The 21691-nt window shown below is 47.1% G+C and overlaps 1 protein-coding gene across 2 annotated transcripts in view; it reads left to right on the forward strand.

Annotated features, from left to right (window-relative positions):
* Positions 1-21691, forward strand: part of TOP1MT (DNA topoisomerase I mitochondrial) — a 977649-nt gene that overhangs the window by 910109 nt on the left and 45849 nt on the right. For both annotated transcript variants that reach the window (XM_085604773.1, XM_085604774.1), the window contains one exon: positions 2902-3051. In XM_085604773.1, the coding sequence (XP_085460899.1) occupies positions 2902-3051 (150 nt within the window). The remainder of the gene's footprint in view (positions 1-2901; positions 3052-21691) is intronic.

Genomic DNA, 21691 nt, shown 5'->3' on the forward strand with positions numbered 1-21691 from the left:
GAGCCCGACGTGAAGCCCGAATGGGCCACTAGGCGGTAGCCACGCCGATTCATGGCACAAAAGGAATTACCTATAAGGTGTGTCTCCTGCAGAAAGACTACATCGGGCGAAAGTCGCTTCAGAAACTGCAGGACCACACCTCGTTTGATCCTGTCCCCCAGTCCATTTACGTTCCAAGATAACAAAGTTAATTCCCTACCCCCCATCATACACAGAAGCCATCATTCGTCCCCCCGAGAGCACCTTAGAACCAGCACAAAAATAAGTTTGCCTTGTGAGAAAAACGAACAACACCCCATCCCTACCCACCCACCCCAACGAAACTCCCCCCTCCCTGCACCCCTGCATGAGCCCGAACAGCCCCCCCCAACGTGCAGTGTGCCTGTCGCCCCATAGATAGTTAAACTAACTAGACCCCCAGAGGAGGAGGGAGAACCCCCAAGAGACCCTACTCAACCTCCATAGGAGGGGACCTTACACAAACAAACGCATGGTCAAACATGGCATCATTATCGTCCCGAGCGAGGCCTAATATGAGTCCCTCAGTCCTGATCCGGCGTGTCCTCTCCCCCAACCGCTCCCCCCCCGCCCCCCCGATCCCGATCCCCAGACAGAGTGTCCAGCCAGTCCCCGGCTGCTTCGGGACGATCAAAAAAGTGCGTGCGACCCTCTACCTCCACTCGCAGCTTAGCTGGGAAAAGCATGGCGTATTTGAGGTTAAGGTCCCGAAGACGGCGTTTGACACCGAGAAAGCTCAACCTCTGTTTTTGGACCGCTGGGGTGAAATCAGGATAAAAATTAACATCCATATTGTCAAGTCTTACCGGTCCCTGCTGTCTGGAGGATTGCAGGATAGCGTCTCTGTCCCGAAAGTTGAAAATCCGGGCAATGAGAGGTCTCGGAGGGGCTCCGACCTTAGGCCTTCCCCCGGGAACCCTGTGGGCCCTCTCCACCGCGAAAAATTTTCTCAGCCCCCTTGGCTGGAGATGGGTGACGATCAGGTCTTCCACGAAGAGGTCCGCCGCCGCCTCCTCACGTCCCTCAGGCACCCCGATGATGCGAATGTTGTTCCTCCCGGCCCGACTCTCGGAGTCCTCCAGGCGACGATCCATCAGCGCGCTTGCCTGAGTAAGCCGGCGCACCTCCGTTTGTAAGGCCGCCACATCCGTCACAAGGCCCGATGAGGTGTGGGCCAAAGAATCGACTCGGTCATTGGTCTTGGAAAGATCGGCCCTCACCAGGCCAACATCCACGAGGACCGAGTCAATCTTCTGCGCCAGTGTATCAAAACGCTGGCCCACCGAGGCCTTCATCTCAGCAATGGCGCCCATGACATCCCGCAGAGTCAGGTCCGTGGGTAGATCAGGAGCATCAGCAGGGCCCTCAGGGGATCTGCGTGGCACCTCGGGAGACCCCTTCTGGAGGGTATAGTGGTCCATGCTGTTGGACTGATGGACTGTGCCACGCCGGGTCGATTTTATCTTTGCCCGATCGCCATCTTGCTTCGTGGACATGATCCAAGTCTCCCGGTCGCACCAGCCACGTTGTGAGGGGCAGGCAAGCCGGTTCACGGGACCCGGGGGGGGGGGGGGGGGCCACCACAAAGCTGCGGGGCAGATCACAGCCGGCAGGCAGGCAGGTTCTCCCAGCGAGGCCACACCAACACACAAAGCCCCGTGACCCAACCTCGCCGAAACAGCAAGGGGGGTGCGAAAGCGAAAGTGAAAGTGCCGGGCACGCGAGTCGCCAAGCCCTGCCCGCCGCTGTTGTTCACTTTGTCCCTGGATCGCCCCACAGCGCAAATCCGGGGTTCGGCGAGGAGAAGGCCGCAAACCTCGATCGGTGCTCACGCCGGTGTCCGAGGTCCGATTTGGAAGCGGAAAACGGATGCCACCTCAGCTCAGGCTCACCAACACAGTCTCCTCATCTAGGACAGGATAATTGAAGGATAGTCGTAGGAGGTCGCGGAGGTCCTCGGGAGCCTCGCACCTACGCGGCCATCTTGGTTGCGCGCTAGGCTCCTCCTCCACAGGTGCATTTTAATATTAATTAATTGCAATTGAAACTAAAGCACTGAGATGTTTAGAAGTGCATTATTCTGGTGAATACTGAACTAGGCCTTGACACCAAAATTTGACTTGTCGAAATGTGCACTTTTTATTTTTTAATATAATGCTGTTCTCAAAGGCGGTTAAAGGCTCTTCCTGTAGACAGAATATCTATGAGCCATTCCATTGTTTATTGGAACACGTTTGTTCAGTTAACGCTGATGACATTAGAACAGAATGGGGAAAATTAATATTAATGTATTAGGCTAGTGCTGACATAGCGGGTTCATGTGATATTCCATAATTCTGAATAGACATTTGCTAAAGAAAAAATACATTGACTGTTTGATGCTGACTGTACAGCTCTTTTTTGCTTTCTATGGTAAAATTGGTTATAAAAGACCCCTGAATTATGGGTAAGCCAGACCTTTTTGGACGCTGCCTAAATGTCTGCTATTTTGCCTCCTATTTTGGGCTTAGGCTGCTTCCCTGATTTTGCTCATTATTGCACCCTTTTATTATTACTGGGAGCATTTTTGGGTCTTGTGATTGATTTATTGGACTGAGCTGTATTTAAAACCTTTGTATTGTACCTTAATATTTTAATAAACCTTCATTGTTTCCTCTTATTTACTCATCTCAAACTCACATTTTGAGTGAGCCCTTTTTTCTTTTGAATGTATTTTGGCAATGCTGTTTAAGTCTTATGCTTAGGGACACATCTGATCTTGGTCAATACTTTCCCGATTGAAATGATGTTTAGAATAAAACAGTAGTCCATGCTGACCTAAAATTGTCTTGTGGAGCATTGTTTTAATGTTTTCTTTTACATGTTTGACCTTCTTATCAAAAGGGAAGTGGACAAAAAGAAGAAATTGAGGGAGAGGTTGGAGGAACAGCTGATGAAGCTAAAGCTGCAGGCAACAGACAAAGAGGAAAATAAACAAATAGCTCTGGGCACGTCTAAGCTAAACTACCTTGATCCCAGAATTACAGTAGCATGGTGAGTTTAGTGCACATGTGAGCATTATCTTAGAATGTATTGTAGCCTTTTGATTCAAACTCTTTTCTATTGTAGAATGAGATGCTGTTCATAAGACAGTTTGATGGATCCAATTGAGGCTGAGTTTCAGTGATCATAATATTATAGTGGGGGTACAAAGCATGTAGTTAGGCCTGTACTATACACGATATGTGTTCGAAATGGGGTTTCTGGTTGTCTGAGTATGCACCGTGTGCAAGCAGGAACCACCACTCTAGTCCAGGTAAGCTAGATAAACATTAAAAGATAACCTGTGCTCACCCTCTGGTAGCTTGGTACATAGTAGTCCGGCTTATCTAAAGAGGCAATGTGTAAATTATTTGTGCAACACACACAGTAACACAATGCAAACACCACAAAAATACTCCACACTGGGTTAAAAGAATAGTTTATATATTTATGAGTAAAACAAAAATCCAATAAGCAGAACCAGATTTTATTTAAATAAATCAAAAAGTAGTGCTTAGAAGCAAACAGAGCTTAGTGGTTACTTGGGTTTGCTCTGGACTGGGGTAAATCCAAAGTTCACACCAACCAAGATGGACGGCAGGCCAGCTACAGGACTCATCCAGGTCCCGCTGATGAAGTCCCTTGGATGGTGACGCGGCCATGTCAAAGACTCGGTGCATTGGTTCCGATCCGCACATGCGATGAAAGCTTTGTTGACGAGACCCTTTACGATGCAGGTGCTGCTTCGGGCCACACTGTCTATTGTCGTTGAAGCGATGTCGATAGGCACGTGCGTTGGCTTAGAAGGGCAATGTGTTGGTTCCAATCGGCGGATAGTCGTCACTATGTCGATTCGGATGGTTCTTTGCAGCAGTAATCACCTTTCAAGGGGCCAGCACTAGATTGGCACTACTTGGCAGAGCATGACTCACAGATGAGAGTCCAGGTGCTGTTGGGTTTAAGGAAGTCTTTGATGGCCCTGAGACTTCAGAACAGGGGGCATGCCAGCAAGCCCTTGGAGTCACTCTGGGTTCAAGTGAGATGAGTCCAGTCCTTGTCCTCAGCAGGACAGAGATCAGCAGGCGGCAGGACAGCACAGCAATGCAAAAAAGCAGTTCTTTCAGGGCAGCAGTCAAGGAGAGTGTAGCACAGCAGTCTTTACTCCTGGGAGAGATCTTCAAGGGTCCAGTAGTGTAATGTCTTGTTAGGGTCTGAGCCCCAGTAATTATACCAAGTTTTGCCTTTGAAGTGGGGGAAGGAGGGGACTTCAAAGCAGGCCCTTCAAGTGAACAGACTCTCTTTCTTCCCAGCCCTGGCTCCAGATTATCAGTAGAGGATAATCAACCCTTTGTGTCAGAAACAGTACACTGCCTATTGAGGTGTCCGCTCCCCCGCTCTGCCTGCCCAGGAAGAGCTATCAGAATGCGGATGAGTTCTGTTACACCCACCACGTGAAGATTTCACCCACCCCAGAGGTGTATTGGAGACAAACTGCAAGGCACACAGAACAGTAAGAGCAGAGAAATGTCCACTTTATACAAGTGACATTTCTGAAAATAGAAATATTAAATCCAACCTTACCAGTAAAGAGGGTTTATCATTACTATTCGAAAGATATGAAACATGATGCAGATACTTCTTTCTAAGCAGGAATTGCAGCTTAAAAGTGTATTAAGTAATTCCCAGTGTTAGCCTATTAGAGGAGTAGGTCTCGTAGTGAAATAAATTTAGCTGTTTGTCACTACTCGGACATGTACTTTTAAGTTTTTCATGTCCCACCTTTTACTTACACAGCACAATGTCCTAAGGGCTACATAGGGACTATCTTAGGGGTGACTTATGTGTAATAAAAGGGGAGTTTAAGGCTTTGCAAGTGGGTTTAAATGCCAGTCGGAGTGGCAGTAAACTGTACACACAGGCCTTGCAATGGCAGGCCTCAGACAGGTGTGGTGTGCAAAAAATGGATTTAGGGCCTGATCTCTGTACAGGGGGTGAATGTTTGACATTGTTTCAGCATTCCGTCCATCAATTGTACTTTTTGCAGGCCCACTCATAGCATTTAGATTACTGGCCCTGGGTATATGGTATGCCACTTTACAAGGGACTTATATGTAAACTAAATATGGCAGTTTGGCATACATCAATATCACCATGTTTAGGGGAAAGGCCCATGAGCTTTAGCCCTGGTTAGCAGTGGTAAAGTGCTTTGAGTCCTAAAGCTAACAAAAAAGGGGAGGTAAGAAGGCAAAAGGTCTGGGCAAAGACCTCCCAGTGTTTATCCGCAGCTTGATGTAATACACCCTGGCACACCTGTGCATTAATAAACCACATGCTAACATGGGGTTTCTGTTGTAGTACAGTGCTGGCTCCAAGTCCAGTTGTCTGAGTTGTCTGAGTTGTCTTTGTGGTGGGTAATTTGCTCTTACCATTTCAGTATCCTATGTTGTTTCTTCGCCCTCTCCCTGACATCTTTGTGGGCTATGATTGTATGTTTTATGCCCCATTCGGTCCTATACGCCATTTCAGGAAAACATCCATTGCCTGTCTTGTGGAAGCCCCCACAAAGGGAAAGGTTCCAGGAGAGCAAAGGTACTCTTTAGGTGTCTCATAGACCAACACTATACCATGTGCCACTAAGCACACATGCATGCTTTAATCGTTCATGCACGTGACCTTTCGGCTTTTTCAGTATAAATGTGTTTTTTTCCACTTATACACTGTATTGTTAGGCTTCTCTAACTACCGTTCCGTCATGCAGTTAAATGCCTCAGACTTCTGATTTAAAATATTACGCAAACTTCCATATTCCAAAATTGTAGCTCATAACTAATTGAGTCGTCTTTGTCAGACTTGACTCTTCAAAATGGTTCTCCAGTTATCAACTGTCTTGGCGAAACAAAACATTATTTAGTAGACATAAGTATAAGTTGTAATGTGTCTTCTTTCTAAACTTGTCCAATTATGTGGTGGCATATTTGATATTGTTTTATCTTATTACTTTTGTGAGGTTGACTGTGACTACAAAACACAACTTTACACAATTTGTTATCAGGTAATTCTACTTTTCCATAGTACGTGCAGCACTCTGCTGTTCCTCCTTAATTCCTCTAGCTTCCATTGCCGCGGTTTTCCCTAAGAAGCTTTACACAACATGGAAAAGCATTTTAAACCATACCATCTTGTCCTAAGGATCAGTAAAAAAAAATATGATTAACTCATCATTTATTTTTTTATTAAGCTGGTGTAGAATTGGAGAGACTTGAGCAATGAGTTTGCAAATTCCAATAGGAAAGGAGAAAGACTCGACACCTCACTTATCAGACTTGAATCTCAGATTCTGTAGGTTGATCAGTACACAAGAGACGGAGAGGTGATCATGATGTACCTTAGAATAATACCGAATATTTTATGAAGAAATTGAATTAATGGCTAGTCTTTTTTAGTAGTTGCGCATACATAATATTGAGATGGCCTTGAAAAAAGTGTCAACGATTGGGAAGCATATTTTCTCCAGGCCAATAAACGGCATGGGCCTATATCAAGCCAGCTGATTAAACTGAGAAATGTTTTAATGATCAAAAATAAAATGGAATATTTTCAAGATTGATTTAGGAATTAACCTAATAATGGCTAATATATCACAAGTACAAGAAATATAGTTTGGACGAACATGATTGCATTGAATAAACAAATGAGTTTATAAAGCGATACAGCTGCTCCAAGTGGGGCGTCTTAGCGCTGAGTTGTAGCAAGAGGCAAGAAAGGAGAGGCCTCTGAATAAAAGAAGCAGGCACAAATTAAATTACATTTCTCTAATGAGAAGTGTCTCCAGAAGGGTCTTGAAAGTAGCCTCTGTTGTTGTGCAGTATGTTATTTGACATTTCATTTTAAATAACGTGTCCCTAAATTTGGTGTTTCTCAATGCTGTAGATTGACGTTTGTGATGGGGGGGGGGGGGGGGGGGGGGGGAGGGGGGGGAGGTCTGCCTTCAGGATAAAGAACACATCAGATTATAAAGCTGCAGTATTTCTCTAGAAACAAATTCTACTATGATCTCAGGAAAACCACCTGTGTGGCTCTATGAACACAATATCACTGCGATTCCTAGCTGCAGGAGCGTGCCTAAAAGTGTGCTGAAACACAGTGTAGTTTTTCTGGTAGGCTTTGGATTGGGATCATCATTCATAAGTATGTTCTTTAGCTGTGACATTTGGGCTGCCATGTGCCAAGACTGTGAAAAATAGATTATTATGTTTATGGAATTTGTGAATTGCGCTCTATGTGAAATTCATGTAATTAATTTTTTGGCTATGAAATTGTGCACAGTTTTGGTCCATGGGAGACTTGTTCGAGCAGAGAATGTCTTGTAGGAGCTGAAAATGTTTTGTAGTAGATATGTTCTTCTTCAACCAGTCTATTTTCTGTATGCTTATGAATTTTGAACACAAAGTATAGACTTGCATTCAGTTTTATATGGTGTACACTTTTTAAGTGAAGCACCTTGCACTAATCCAGACAACACTTATTGTGATTTTAGTGGTCTTAGACAACCATAGAAAGATTTCTTAGTGGTAGCTGTGGAGAGCAGCCTTCAGGCTTAGTCCAGAAGGAGTGTTAAGCAGCTTGTTTTACCAGATCTAATCATATAGTGAAGATTAAATGAAAAAGAACCACACAGTGTATTTATAAAAATGTCTATTTATTATTCTACACTCACTAACCTATTGGTGTATCCCCTACCCAGAGATATCAACACAAATGCACACAGTACTTCAATTGGAAACTAGTAATTAAGCACAAGTGATCTCCAGGTGGAGACCACACCATATACTAAGAAAGTGGAATGCGAACTGCGACCGAAGTCAGGACTTGGAGAAGGAGACTCAGAAGAGCTGAGGAACCACCCAAGGTAAGTACAGAGGAACCCCACGGAGGCTGTGTGCAGAGTGATAATACAGCAGCGTACTCAATAAGTCAATAGGAAAGTTGCGGTTGCAGTTTTCAAGAAGAAACCTTCCCAGTGGACCCTGAAGAAACCCAGTGGAAGACAGAAGGTTGGAGAGTCACCCCACCCGTGAATACCCCAGGAACAAGGATGCCTACACCAGGGAACCCGGGTGTGTAGGTGTGAAGTGACGTCTGAAACCGCCATATACCGCAATGTAGGACTTCAGAAAAGTTGCCGCTGGCAAAGACTGTGCAAGAGTCCAGAGGAATCCAAGGGTGGATTTTTGAAGAGAAGAACCTGCAAGCAGAGGAGACAGTCTATGCCACTCAGAGTAGACCAGGCGGCACGGAAGAGCAATGACCACAGTGACAGAAGATGCAGGAGTGATGAGGGTGACCTTGTCGCTACAGCTGTGGGGACCAGGCGGCGCCATGGGAAAGCAGGAGCCGTTCACGAGCTGTCCCACGTCGGACGTTGAGAACCAGAGGGTCAGTGTCCGGTGGGAGCACCAACAAGCCTTGGCAGCAGCAACAGATGTGAAAAACAATGCCGGAACATTGGGACCAGCAAGGTCCAAGGGACTCGCCAACTAGAGCAGGCCTGGAGCAAGCGGGGGAGCCCACTGAAGCAAGAGAAGACTCTCAAGAGCACCAACAGTCCCAAGGCACAGGAGTCTCGAGAGGACCTGGAGCGGCTCACCAAAGATGAAGGCCGACGGTGCAGAGGATCCGGTGAGGACAAGGACCTTGTCAGAAAGAGATGCTGGAGCTTCTTGTAGCCCAAAGATCTCTGGAGTGCAGAGCCAACAAGTCTTGGGAACAGAGGTTCAGTCCCAGCATTTCTGACGAGGGATACTGGCCTCAAAATTGCAGAGAGGACAGGTCAGGCCTCAAGGGAGTTGCAGAACCGCCACCTGTGTTGCTGAGCCTTTTGAAGTCCATGGGACGTTAGGAGCAGCAGACCGGTCAGCTTTGTTGCGGTGCCTGCAGATGCAGGGGAGTGACTCCTTCACTCCAAGGGAGATTACTTCGGTTGTTCTTGATGCCCACATGTCTGTTGAAGATACTGGGTGAAGCACAGACACAGGCGAAGAAGACTTGCAGAACAGCGAGACCAGGAGCAGCAGAAGTCTTATATGATGCTGTCTCGGTTCCAGGTGTCCAGAAGGTCGAAGAGTGGCATTGTTTCAAGCTTGACTCTTGTCCCACGACAAATCTGAGGACCCACCCACAGGTAAGCCCTTTTATACCCTAGGGAAGGGGTTAGGATGACTCGTGCACCCCTCCCATAGGAGGGGGGAGGCAGTGCTTAATTTGTGCCGGTGCTTTCCGGTGCTCAGCACCGGCACTTAATTGCTAGCACCGGCGCTACTGACAGGCTGCCGCGTGTTTTTTTTGTTTTTTTCACCATATTTAAATTTACTGTTCCAGCAATGCCATGCATCATTGTCGTTTTTTCGTACTAGATTCGATCTCGCTGAAAGCTGTGCAGATTGTGCTAAACTGAGTTTTTCCATGACAGTCTTTCATTTGACTTCTAGCTTGATTTTATTTTAGGAGGGGCAGTGCGCCCTGCACTCTGCTCCCGGGGCAGTCTCGGAGTCTGCAGCTGTGGCTGCTAAGTGTTAATGTAACATTTATATTAGGATTCACCACCGGGAGCGGCAGGGCATATTTGCTACATTCCTAACTTCTGTGACTTAGAGTCAAGAGGTCAAGAAGACTAGTTTTGTTGTAGCACACACGTGCTGCCGCCAGAGTTAAATTTACGTGGGCACGGCAGGCTCGCACTGCAGTTAATGTAATTTAAAACAAATGTTGCTCCAGCACCGGAGGGAGCTGACTCACCGCACTGGGAAGCTGGCAGTTGTGTTAACAGCCCGGGGCAGGCCTTGCGCTGGAGTTGTTCAGCACAAAAGGTGCACCAGTCTCTGCACACAGCTGCTCAACATCAGAAGTCTGAGTCGTTGAGGCCACAGCAAGGGCAAAGTAAGTGCAGCCTGGAGTGTGAACTCTATCTTACTCTGATTATAAATATGCTTTCATTATATAGCGCTTTCCGCACCCTGTCTTCCTCCTTGGGTTCAACTGATCCGGGTTTTGCTGATCCATGTCTTCCTCCTTCACCCCCTGTTGATCCCCTGGTTCACGCACCTCGCACGTTTCTGACAATCCTAAATTGTCTGCTGAATTGTATGAGAGATTACTGCGCCGGCCTCAGCCTGTGAGGTATTGCAAAATGGTGTTTGGCAGTCTGTCTTGTGCTAGTCAGCTGAGATTAGGTGACACTTGGACAGCTCGGATGCCTCCGTGTGTAACTTGTTCATGTTGGCCCATCGCATATCCTTCCTGTTGGGCCGAGTCCCGCGTGGTGCTTTGCAGCAGTTTTAAAATCTTCATGGAGTTTCTTGTTGCTCAAATGCGTGTACATTCTGATATTTATACGTTTTCCTCGTCCGCATTGCTTGATTTTGTTTGCAAGAAAGTGCCACTCATAGTTGTTGAAATGTGACTCATAATTGCACTTTAATTATTTAAATGTCACACATAGCTATCTGAAACCTTGGCAGCTATGTTTCCGGGTCATGGATGGCAGAACCACTCACAGTAAAGAGAGAGATGCAGCCAAGGCTGTGAACGGTTTCTCTGCCTTAGGACGGAAATGAAAAGCAGACAGAAATACACGGGTCACAAATACTAGAAGCACCATGTGTGGCACAGCTAGACAGTGTTCCGTTTTTTGGGTATGGGCTCATAATAGCAGGTTCGTCTAACAGCGAAGAATGCAGCCTGCGGGGGCCAGCCTGGCCTGTCATCGGCCCGCGCAGCTTTTGTATATGATCTTATGTTTCTGGGGACCCTGCGAGTGCAGGGCTGGGCCTCTGAGGACGAGGCTGCCCGCTCCCCGAGGTCCAGGTGTCCGGTGAAGAGGAGAAATGAGGAGCCTGGAGGAGGCTCTGGATTTGCACCACCTGCAGGAGAAACCTTTGGGGATAGGCGAGGCGCAAGGGGTGCACGTGCACCACATGCAGGATGAGCCACAGACCCCAAATGATCAGGCAAGGGCAATCCATCTTGTGCAAGGAGAAGCACGCAGGCCAGTCAATGCACAACAGAGGGGTGGGTCCACCATGGCTACTAAAAACAACCTGAAAATGTCAATGGCCAAGCAGGGCCTGCAGTGCCTGCACCATCTGTATGTAACACATCCAGGGGAAGGGACAACAGCAGCTGCGTGACGATGGTCCTGAGGGCCTCTTTACCACCCTACAGGACCATATCCCCAAAGACTCGCTAGCTGTTGGAGCCATGTTTCTGGCCACTCCAGACTGTGTGTTGACCTGCAATCAGTTAATGGGGGCATGCTGTGAAGAGCCACGTTGCTGTGTGGCAGTAATGGAGCTGTCCACCGCGTCAAAACACCAGCATGCTCACGCCCTGAGCTGCCACCTCTTCAATTGCATGTACCGGGGCCACAGCGTATGCACCTTCTCATTACACTGTGGCTACAACAGCTTTACCAGCTCCCGGGTAAATGAGTGCCACCTGCCAAAGGGAGCCCGCCAGCAACGTCCTGCAGAGCCTGGCACTGTTCGCAGAGCAGGAGGTAAGAGCAACCAGCTGCTGAAAGGGCAAATTGGCACATGTAGCACACGTGCAGTGTTTGAGGTTACATGTTGAGAAAATGGACTAAATGTCTCCGTAAGCTAAGAGCAATTTCCATCGGTGGTGGGGGGGGGGTCACAGTAAAACATGTTATCTATGATTGAGGTGAAGACAATGACTCACTACATCCTATTTGAAGCACTCACACATTTTGCCCATACATCGGAGATAGCAGCAGGTTATTACAACCAAGCAATTTTTAAGATTGTACTGTTCCTGCTGTAGTCTCAGACAACTTAACCCGTTTTTAGGCCTGGCTTGACAGCAGAACTGTCACCAGACATTATGTGATCAGTTAAGAAAAGGGCTTTAAGCGTCACTACCAGGTGAGGGGATTTGGCTCAGCCCATGTGTTGGTAGCCGGCGTACATGTTTTGACTGTGCAGAATTTGTGTAAGTACATTCACAAAGAATGCTTGCCCTCCAAACAGCTGTGATCATTGTGTTTCTACATCCAGCTGGTCTTAGATACGTGATAATTTACAGGTTTTTATTTTTTACTCTGGCAGTACCACAGATGGGAGGGAGGCAATCTTTAACTTAAGACTTCAGAGTACAGTTATGTGTTTAAGAGCCCATGGATACACTAGTCCACATGGACTTTTTGTCTGCCTTCACAGTTTAAAGGGTACTTGACCTTATGTCATCAACAAAAAGAGCTTTCAGAGTCCTACTGAGACAGGGGTTTAGGCTCCATCCACATATTGATACCTCTGCAGACCTAAATAAAAATAATAACTTCCAGGTATGGTAACTTGAAGATTCCATTTGACCTAAATGTTATATACATGACCCATAAACTGGTCTCATTATGTCATCCTATGGAAATATTACATTTTTCAAAGCCAATTTTTTCTTCTTTATCGCATCCGAGAGCACATTCCAATTTGTGAGTTCAGCATTCCTGCTGTACAAAAAAAATCTATTTGCTTTGATTGAATCGACTACCCCATGCTCCTTACATAATAAGAATCTAGGAGGGGCTGAGCCGGTAAATTGGAAGGGGTTAGTTACCCCGTTCCAATGGTGGCTGGAAGGCTGCTTTCAGGAAGGGTCTGCCTTTCCAGCCCTGAAATAAACTCAGTCAGCCCTCCCTCACTCACAGCACACTGCGTCTCAGTCAAAGCAGGAGTCCCTCTATCCCCTTTGCTCGAGGGTGCCTATCACAACCACTTAAGAGGAACCCTATTATAAAAGCAGTGGCGCACACGCACCACTATCACACCTTCGCCTTTGAGGGGAACACCACCTACCACTGTACACTACCTAGGGTTGCAGAATAGATTATATCGCAGCCTTGTGCATTATGGAGCTGTGTTGGAAATTTAAGGTAGTGTCAGAGCTCATGTGGCTGCAATTGGATTATACATGGTGGTTGTTTGTCGACATTTGGACTATGCTTGGACACTAGGGACAGTACGTGGGTTGTGAATTTGAAGACGTTATAGTGCATATTATGACTATGCAAGCCTAATGCACTTGGATATTTGATGGACATGAACCACTATATCATGGAATCACGGGGTATTACAGCTTTCAGAAGTGCCAGTTGAGGATGTGGGTAGAGCCAAAAGAGTAAGTGGGTGGAGCCTGTGGAAGACGTGGGTGGAGCTGGGAAAGTGGGTGTGGCCTCCTAAAAAAAATTGAGCACCTGCACTTAATATTTTACAAATTAAGCACTGGGGGGAGGACAGAGGGGAGGATACTCCTATGTCCTTTGTCCAGGTTCGTGCCAGAGCGGGAACCACAGGCTCCCAGAACTGGTTCTACCTAGAGTATGGAAGGACGGCACTAAACGTACCCTTCAAAACAGGCTGGTGGCTCTGGCAAGCGCCCCCACCCCATCCCAATACACTAAGGCCTGTCTGGGAGGTGGTCAAAGGAAACCTATTGTTTTACCTTCCCCTGCTTCAGCTCAGCAGCAGTAGAGCAGAATCATGTCTGAGGTCGGCAGCAGCACTAGCTTGCTGGCAGACCCTGGAAGGTTTTTACTGGGAGTCCTGGGGGCTTCCCGGAAGAACCCCCCAGTACATGGAATCATACCTCCAACACCGGTAATTGTTTTGGGGTACGATTTCAACATGTTTGATACCAGAAATGCCCAGGTTTGGCACAGCCAGTATAGTTAGCCATTGCGTAATGACGCATGGCCACTTACAAAGCCTAGCGAATCGCCTCCAGGATTTGTTGGGGTGTCCTGTTCATGCAGGGCACCTCATACTTATAACCCAGCACCCTACCTTCAGGATTGAAAGGCCTGCCTTAGGGGTGACTTATAGGTTTTAAGTGTTGTGACCTTAGATATACCTATAGATATAACTGCCATAAGTAGTGCTAGCACCAGCTTACACCAGCTGCTATTGCAGGCCTCTAGTCACAGTTTGAGTGGTCTCTCATGGGTGGCATAATACCTGCTGCAGCCCATGGGGGATCCCTGGTGCACGTATTCACTCAGTACCTTGTTACCATATCTTGACACACATGCACCTAAGCAGCAATTTGTCAGAGTTTACATGCACATCCACATCAGTCTTTTTGTCAGTTTTAGCTCCGCGATAATTGACAATATGTTTTTTGTATAATTTTCTTTCTATTTAGCCTATAGTGCTCTCAAACCTAACTTCCTCCTCTGCTTATAGAAGGAAAAACACAAACCCGTAGAGAAGCCCGAAAGGATATTCCACTAAGGTCATACACTAATTACGCATCAGTTGAGGCACATTATAGGTATTAGTCTTACAAGAATTTCATATAGTAACAGAGTCAAAGAGAATTTCAAAGTCCACAAACAAATCAAAGAGTTTAGTTAGTTATCATTTGTTTATTATTCTTTTCTTGGATTGTCCAAATTTCATTATAACACATAACAGCCGACACGTGTTTCGTCCATCCGGACTTTTTCAAGGCTCATTGGAAAGTAGAGTCTCTCTCCATATATATAGAATCAGAAATGAATGACCACTCCTTGTTCGCAATGGTCAGTATTGGCATTAAACGGTCAGTGTTTCATGTCAGAATTTTCTTTCTAATGCCTCGAGCATTCCCCACTCAAATAGTCACGGTCAGGCAGACATCTCAATAAACAGGTACTGATATACCAGAGCGCCTGGTTCCCTTTCCACTGTCTTAAGAAGGACCCCTGTCACCACCAATGAGGCATTGGTCGTTTCTACTACGGAAGTCAGGACCAGTTTACGGGTGCCGTCAACAGGTTTATCACGACTTGTTCGGCAAACTATTACTTGGAAGACAACCCTTGTTTGGGGGAAACTTTCGACAAGGACTATGATGGGACAACTATAAAAGTACAAGTGGGTTCCAACATCACTGAAGGTGACAGGGGTCCTTCTTAAGACAGTGGAAAGGGAACCAGGCGCTCTGGTATATCAGTACCTGTTTATTGAGATGTCTGCCTGACCGTGACTATTTGAGTGGGGAATGCTCGAGGCATTAGAAAGAAAATTCTGACATGAAACACTGACCGTTTAATGCCAATACTGACCATTGCGAACAAGGAGTGGTCATTCATTTCTGATTCTGTATATATGGAGAGAGACTCTACTTTCCAATGAGCCTTGAAAAAGTCCGGATGGACGAAACACGTGTCGGCTGTTATGTGTTATAATGAAATTTGGACAATCCAAGAAAAGAATAATAAACAAATGATAACTAACTAAACTCTTTGATTTGTTTGTGGACTTTGAAATTCTCTTTGACTCTGTTACTATATGAAATTCTTGTAAGACTAATACCTATAATGTGCCTCAACTGATGCGTAACCTTGTTACCATATACTAGGGACTTACATGGGCACACCAGTAGCCAATTGTGGAGGTGCCAGAGTACTTACCATTACAAATTTAGGGAGAAAGAGCAGTGGCTGGGGTTCTGATTAACAGGATCCCAGACAGACTAGTCAACTAAACATACTGACACCAGGAAAAAGTGTGGGGTACCCATTCTAGAAAGATCCTACCGTCCTACATGTACCAGACAATATTTAACAATTTTGCACAGACCAGCAAGTGCCTGGTTCTTTGCAAGCCGCAGCTTAGGTTTGAAGGCTGAGATATCTTTAGTTTCCTTAGCATTGCCCAGAACTAAAGTGTGTTCCTATATTTTCCTAGCATTGATTGCTGGTTGTGTTACAATTAGTAGTTAAAACTTTTTTGTGTGGAACAGAGGTACACACATCTGGCAGGACACATTGTCCTCAGTAAGCAATCAAAAAAAAAGAACATTCTATCTACTGAATTTGGAAGCAGATGAACAATCGGAAAATATACATGGGTGCTGCATTAGTGCAGGTCGCGCTGTCATTGTGCAGTGTTTTTAAAAGTACCAGTTTTGTATTTTCGTTTTTTTCTTGGATTCCCCCTGTTTTTACTGTTCTTCTGCCTGGGTACTCGTCCCCTCACTTGCATTTAAAATCTGGAAAGCGCACCGCCGTTTGGCGGGTCCGGGTCCCGGGGTTGGACTCTTGTGGGCGCCATTTTGGCTTGGGTTGGTGGAGATTTAGGCGGGCGCCATCTTGGAGCGTCCCGACGCTCGAGCTCTTTATTGTGACGCTTACTTAAGGCGGACTCGCTGGTCTTTCATTTAGATTGGGTGCTGCATTAGTGCAGGTCGCGCTGTCATTGTGCAGTGTTTTTAAAAGTACCAGTTTTGTATTGTTTTTTTCTTGGATTCCCCCTGTTTTTACTGTTCTTCTGCCTGGGTACTCGTCCCCTCACTTGCATTTAAAATCTGGAAAGCGCACCGCCGTTTGGCGGGTCCGGGTCCCGGGGTTGGACTCTTGTGGGCGCCATTTTGGCTTGGGTTGGTGGAGATTTAGGCGGGCGCCATCTTGGAGCGTCCCGACGCTCGAGCTCTTTATTGTGACGCCTACTTAAGGCGGACTCGCTGGTCTTTCATTTAGATTGGGTGCTGCATTAGTGCAGGTCGCGCTGTCATTGTGCAGTGTTTTTAAAAGTACCAGTTTTGTATTTTCGTTTTTTTCTTGGATTCCCCCTGTTTTTACTGTTCTTCTGCCTGGGTACTCGTCCCCTCACTTGCATTTAAAATCTGGAAAGCGCACCGCCGTTTGGCGGGTCCGGGTCCCGGGGTTGGACTCTTGTGGGCGCCATTTTGGCTTGGGTTGGTGGAGATTTAGGCGGGCGCCATCTTGGAGCGTCCCGACGCTCGAGCTCTTTATTGTGACGCCTACTTAAAGTCGTCCTCTCCCGTGCAGCGGGACCGCGAAGTGGGACGCCATCGCTTAGCCGGAGTCGTGCCAGAGTCCTGCCCGTCTGCGCTCGTCCGCGTCGAGGAAGCGTGAGCGGGGCCTGGACTCTGGCAGTTATTCATTGTACCATCGTAGCATCATGCAGAATACTCCGACGCTCAGGTACAATCGTGCCGCTTTGCTTGCTATTAGAGAGAGGCTTACGGTGTGTGCTCAAGACTCTGTGCACCCGTTGTCGGGTCCCTATGACTGTGCCTGTGGCAGGTTGTCACTTGATACCCCGTCCGGGGTACGCGCTGTAGAAAGGAATGCCCCGAATACACGTACTAATATTTCTGAGCGTGTACTTCGCATCTGGAGTCTGAACGTGAGATCGTTGGTCAAGCACTATCAGTGCTTACGTGACATCATCGAAAAGGACTCTCCTGACCTCATCTTCCTCACTGAGACTTGGCTTCAGGATGCGGATACTGCAATAATCAATCTGGCATTCCCTTCTAATTATACAGTGTTCACTCTTAATCGCACTTCTAGAGGGGGTGGCATAGCTATGGTGATAAAATCCTGCTTCCCGGCTGAATGGAAAGCTCTTGATTTACCAGCGTGTGAGAGCGCTTCTTTTAAGATAGCTTTCAGTCATCAGTTTACACTTAGTGGTATGCTTAAATATCGTCCGCCAGGGAATGACACTGTCTTCAAGGCCGCTCTTACTGACGTGGTCAGCTCTTTTGCTCCGAGATGTGCCAATTTTAACATTGTAGGTGACCTCAATATCCATTTTGATCAGAGGTCATCAACACCTATTAATACTTTGCTAGCGGACCTTGAAGCCATGCAAATGACCCAGCTAGTTACCTCCCCTACCCACATTGAAGGTCATATCCTTGACCCCTTCTTTACCACACTGGAGCGGGTTAGGGTCGCTGACCCGATGGTGGTAGGTTGGTCGGACCATCTGCTGGTTAAAGTTTCATGCCCTATAGATGACCCTCAATTTATACCTGTGGATAGACTGATCCTTAAAAGAAATTGGCACAAGCTCAAACTGGACGAGTTTTATAAGATCTTGGAGGCGCAGCCCCTGGGCAATCTGCTGAACGTGGAACAAGGATACGAGCAGTTTTGTAACTGGGTCCTAGCCGCCCTTGACTCTCTTATACCGATGCGCTGGTCGAAATGCCATGCTAAAGTTCCCAGCCCATGGTATAATAATACTCTTGCCGAGCTTAAGAGAACGTGCCGGCAAGCTGAGAGGGCGTGGCGGAAATCCTTTGATCCCACCCTGAAATCTTCGTATTTTGCCCAGCTTAAGATTTATCATAGGGCAATCTGTCAAACCCGGGCCGCATACTATGCTCTTGAGTTTCAGAATAGCCCCAACCCGTCTAAATTAATTTTTAAGGTTCTTAAAGACCTTATGGGGAAACGGGCCACCTCGGTGGAAATCTGCACGGACTCTCACTGTGAAAGTTTGGCATCCTTTTTCGTGGAGAAAGTGCAGGCGATCTACCGAGGATTTACGTCATCTGTGCCCGGTGTTGAGCAAACTGGTGTGATGGCTACGGTTCACGAAACCTTGTCCTTCCTGCCAGTAATGTCTGACGAGGTTTTCGACACTCTGAGCCTCAAAATTAAGTCCGGTTCTCCATTAGATCCGCTGAAGCCAGAGCTATTCAGACTTCTTCCTCCCCTATGTCCTGAGCCTTTACTGGATTTGATCAATCTATCGCTCCCATCGGGCGTGGTCCCTTCTTACTGGAAGCAGGCAGTGGTCAGCCCTATTTTAAAGAAGCCTAACCTTGACCCCTTATTGCCAGAAAACTACCGTCCCATCTCCCTCCTGCCCTGGACCGCCAAGGTTACTGAGGCACACGTGAACTCCATCTTGTCTGCCCACCTTTCTCGAAATAACATTCTTGACCAGAGCCAGAATGGTTTTCGTGCACAACACAGCACCGAAACTGCACTGCTCTTTATGACCGAGCACTTGCGAACGGTGCTGGATGCTGGGCAGACAGCGGCGCTCCTCCTGCTAGATCTGAGCGCCGCGTTTGACACGGTGTCTCACGACATTCTGATCCGGCGTTTGGAGGGAGTGGGAATTGAGGGGACTGCTCTCCAATGGTTTCGCTCTTTCCTTTCGGACCGGTTTTTTAAAGTGGCTATTCCACCTTGTCAGTCCTCTTTCCGTCCACTGGGGCTGGGGGTTCCGCAGGGCTCTGCGTTGAGCCCCACTTTATTCAACCTATATGTGAAACCGCTGGCTGCTGTCGTCAGACAATGTGGCTTAACCATGACGTCGTATGCTGACACGCAGCTGGCGGTGACACTCAGCGGTGCCCCCGAGGTGAACGCTCCCAGATTTCGTGCTGAACTCATAGCCGTGGCAAATTGGATGCGAACCAACTGTTTGCAGTTAAATGCCAAAAAAAACCGAGGTCCTGATCTTAGGTAAGCAGGCGGAGCTTTGGGGAGACCAGTGGTGGCCTCCAGAATTGGGGGTGACTCCCATCCCAGCTGCCGAAGTTAAGAACTTGGGGGTTTGGCTGGATCCTACACACTCTTTTACCAGCCACACGAAGAAGGTTGCAGCTACCTGTTATGGTATTCTGCGAGGACTGAGACCGGTCCTCAAATTCTTCGACCCCCCTACTCGGCAACTGGTGGTCCAAGCCTCCATTCTTTCTCGGCTGGACTATGGGAGTGCGCTGCTGCTCGGAGTGAATCAGGCGGAGGCTACTAGATTGCAAAGGGTGCAGAATGCTGCGGCGCGTGCCATTGTTGGCCTCCCTAGACCGTGCTCTGTCTCTGCAGTTTTGACCTCCCTTCACTGGCTGCCGGTCAGACAGACCATTAAATTTAAGGCTCTTTGCCTGACATTTAAAATCTTGAAGCTTTCCTCTCCTCCAGCCCTCGCTAAGCTTGTTTCCTCCTATGTTCCTACGCGGTCTCTTAGATCGGAATTTCTCCATCTGGCGGTCAATACACGGTTTAGACTGAGTAGGATGGGAGGGCGCTCCTTTCGAGTATTAGCAGCAGGATTATGGAATTCTCTTCCTGTCCATATACGAGCCCTGAACAGTCTTACTTCCTTTAGGCGCGCCATAAAAACTTTTTTGTTCCCAATCGCTGACTGATTCCCTCCTTTTCCCTTACTAGTATCGATCTGTTGTGTTGTGGTACCTGATCAGGCGCCGGGACGCCCCTTGGCCGGGGCAGCTGTGCGCCTTATAAAAACTATTAACATAACATAACATAACATAACATAACTGCAAGGTATAAATGAGAGCGTTATGTTTTTCCCCCCAGACTTTGATTATCCTAATGTTACAAAAAGTGTTCTTTTGGACAGAAATCAATTCTGATTATTAAAGAGTACCCCCAACCATGTTATTATGTTTTAAATTCTGAGTTAGTGTTTCTCCAGACCAATCACTATTAAACAATACAGCCTACTAGTATTGTTGTCATGTGACTCCTACACCTTGTGGTCCTTAGTCTTATGTAACATTTTCTATACAGTGAATTACACACATATTGAATGTCTGAGTAATGTGTGTGATGTAAAGTGCTCTGACACCCTACACTGGTATGAGTGGTGCTGTAAATCAAATTAAATGCATCTGAGAGTGTGGTAATGGAGACTTGAGGGGCACTGTTAAAGGGTGGTTGTGAGGGAATCCATGGCAGAGGTGGTCATTGGAGGGCAATAACAAACATTAATGCACAGGGCACCACCAGTGCTAAGGCCGGCCCTGCCCTTGAGGCCAGTCTGCCTCACCCATAGGTACCTCCATTGGCCTTGTTTCAGAAGTAGTAGCTGCAACTTACCAGGGATTGGCAATGCAGAATTTGCACGCACACCAAACTAAGTTCACAAACTTCACAATCTCTCTGCTTCATTCACAAGCACTTTTACCATGTGTTGCTGGAATTAATTATGCAGCAAAGGAGGACAACCTTTACCTCTCTCACAGCATTCAGACCTGGTGACGCACCTGGATGATATATCTCTCCAGCTGCACCGTCTCACCGTTGAATTTCATGATTTGAAAGCCCTTTCAATTGAACACCTCTCCCCTGATCAGCTCCCTGCTCTCCCTTGCAAATTTTCCCAGAGCCCCTGCTAGTGACAGAACTCGCGATGGTCAGCACCCCCCACCTCCTGCTTTAAAGCACTAAAATCATACACCTACCTAACGCTCCCTCCCACCCCAGAAGAGCGAAGGCTTATCTCGCGTCCAACGATATCGAGGACTTACTCAATTCTTACTTGCTTATCTTAGACACCAACAAGATTACTCTGGGGCAAATTCAAGCTATTCACGCTAACCCATACAGAGAACCCCCTCACAACCATAGAGGCATAAATAATGACTACTTTATGAGAGTGAACATCATATAGACTCCTCCCCCGCATACACCGGTGCAACTCAAATGCATACTAAACTACAGGTCAGCCAGCAAACACACCTTTGACATATTCGACCTTATCCAACACAATGAGATAGACATCATCATCCTCACTGAAACTTGGCTCAATCCCTCTTCCACTCCGATCCTAGACCTCTTAGTGCCTACTACCCATGACATAATCCCTCTAGACAGAGGTTTGAAGCCAGGCGGTGGCCTAGCGTGTATACATCGGAGCACACTATCGGTCTCCCAGTCGGAGTCCTCTTCGCCATCCTCTTGCAAATACCTTTGTCGCAAGATCTCTAGTCACAACCTCCCGGTATGCAAACTACGCCCCCCTCCCCCGGGACCACCTCCCCTTCATCGAACAATTAATGGAAATCATCTCTGGCAATGTTG

Source organism: Triturus cristatus, chromosome 5_1 (assembly GCF_964204655.1).
Source record: "Triturus cristatus chromosome 5_1, aTriCri1.1, whole genome shotgun sequence".
NCBI lineage: Eukaryota > Metazoa > Chordata > Amphibia > Caudata > Salamandridae > Triturus > Triturus cristatus.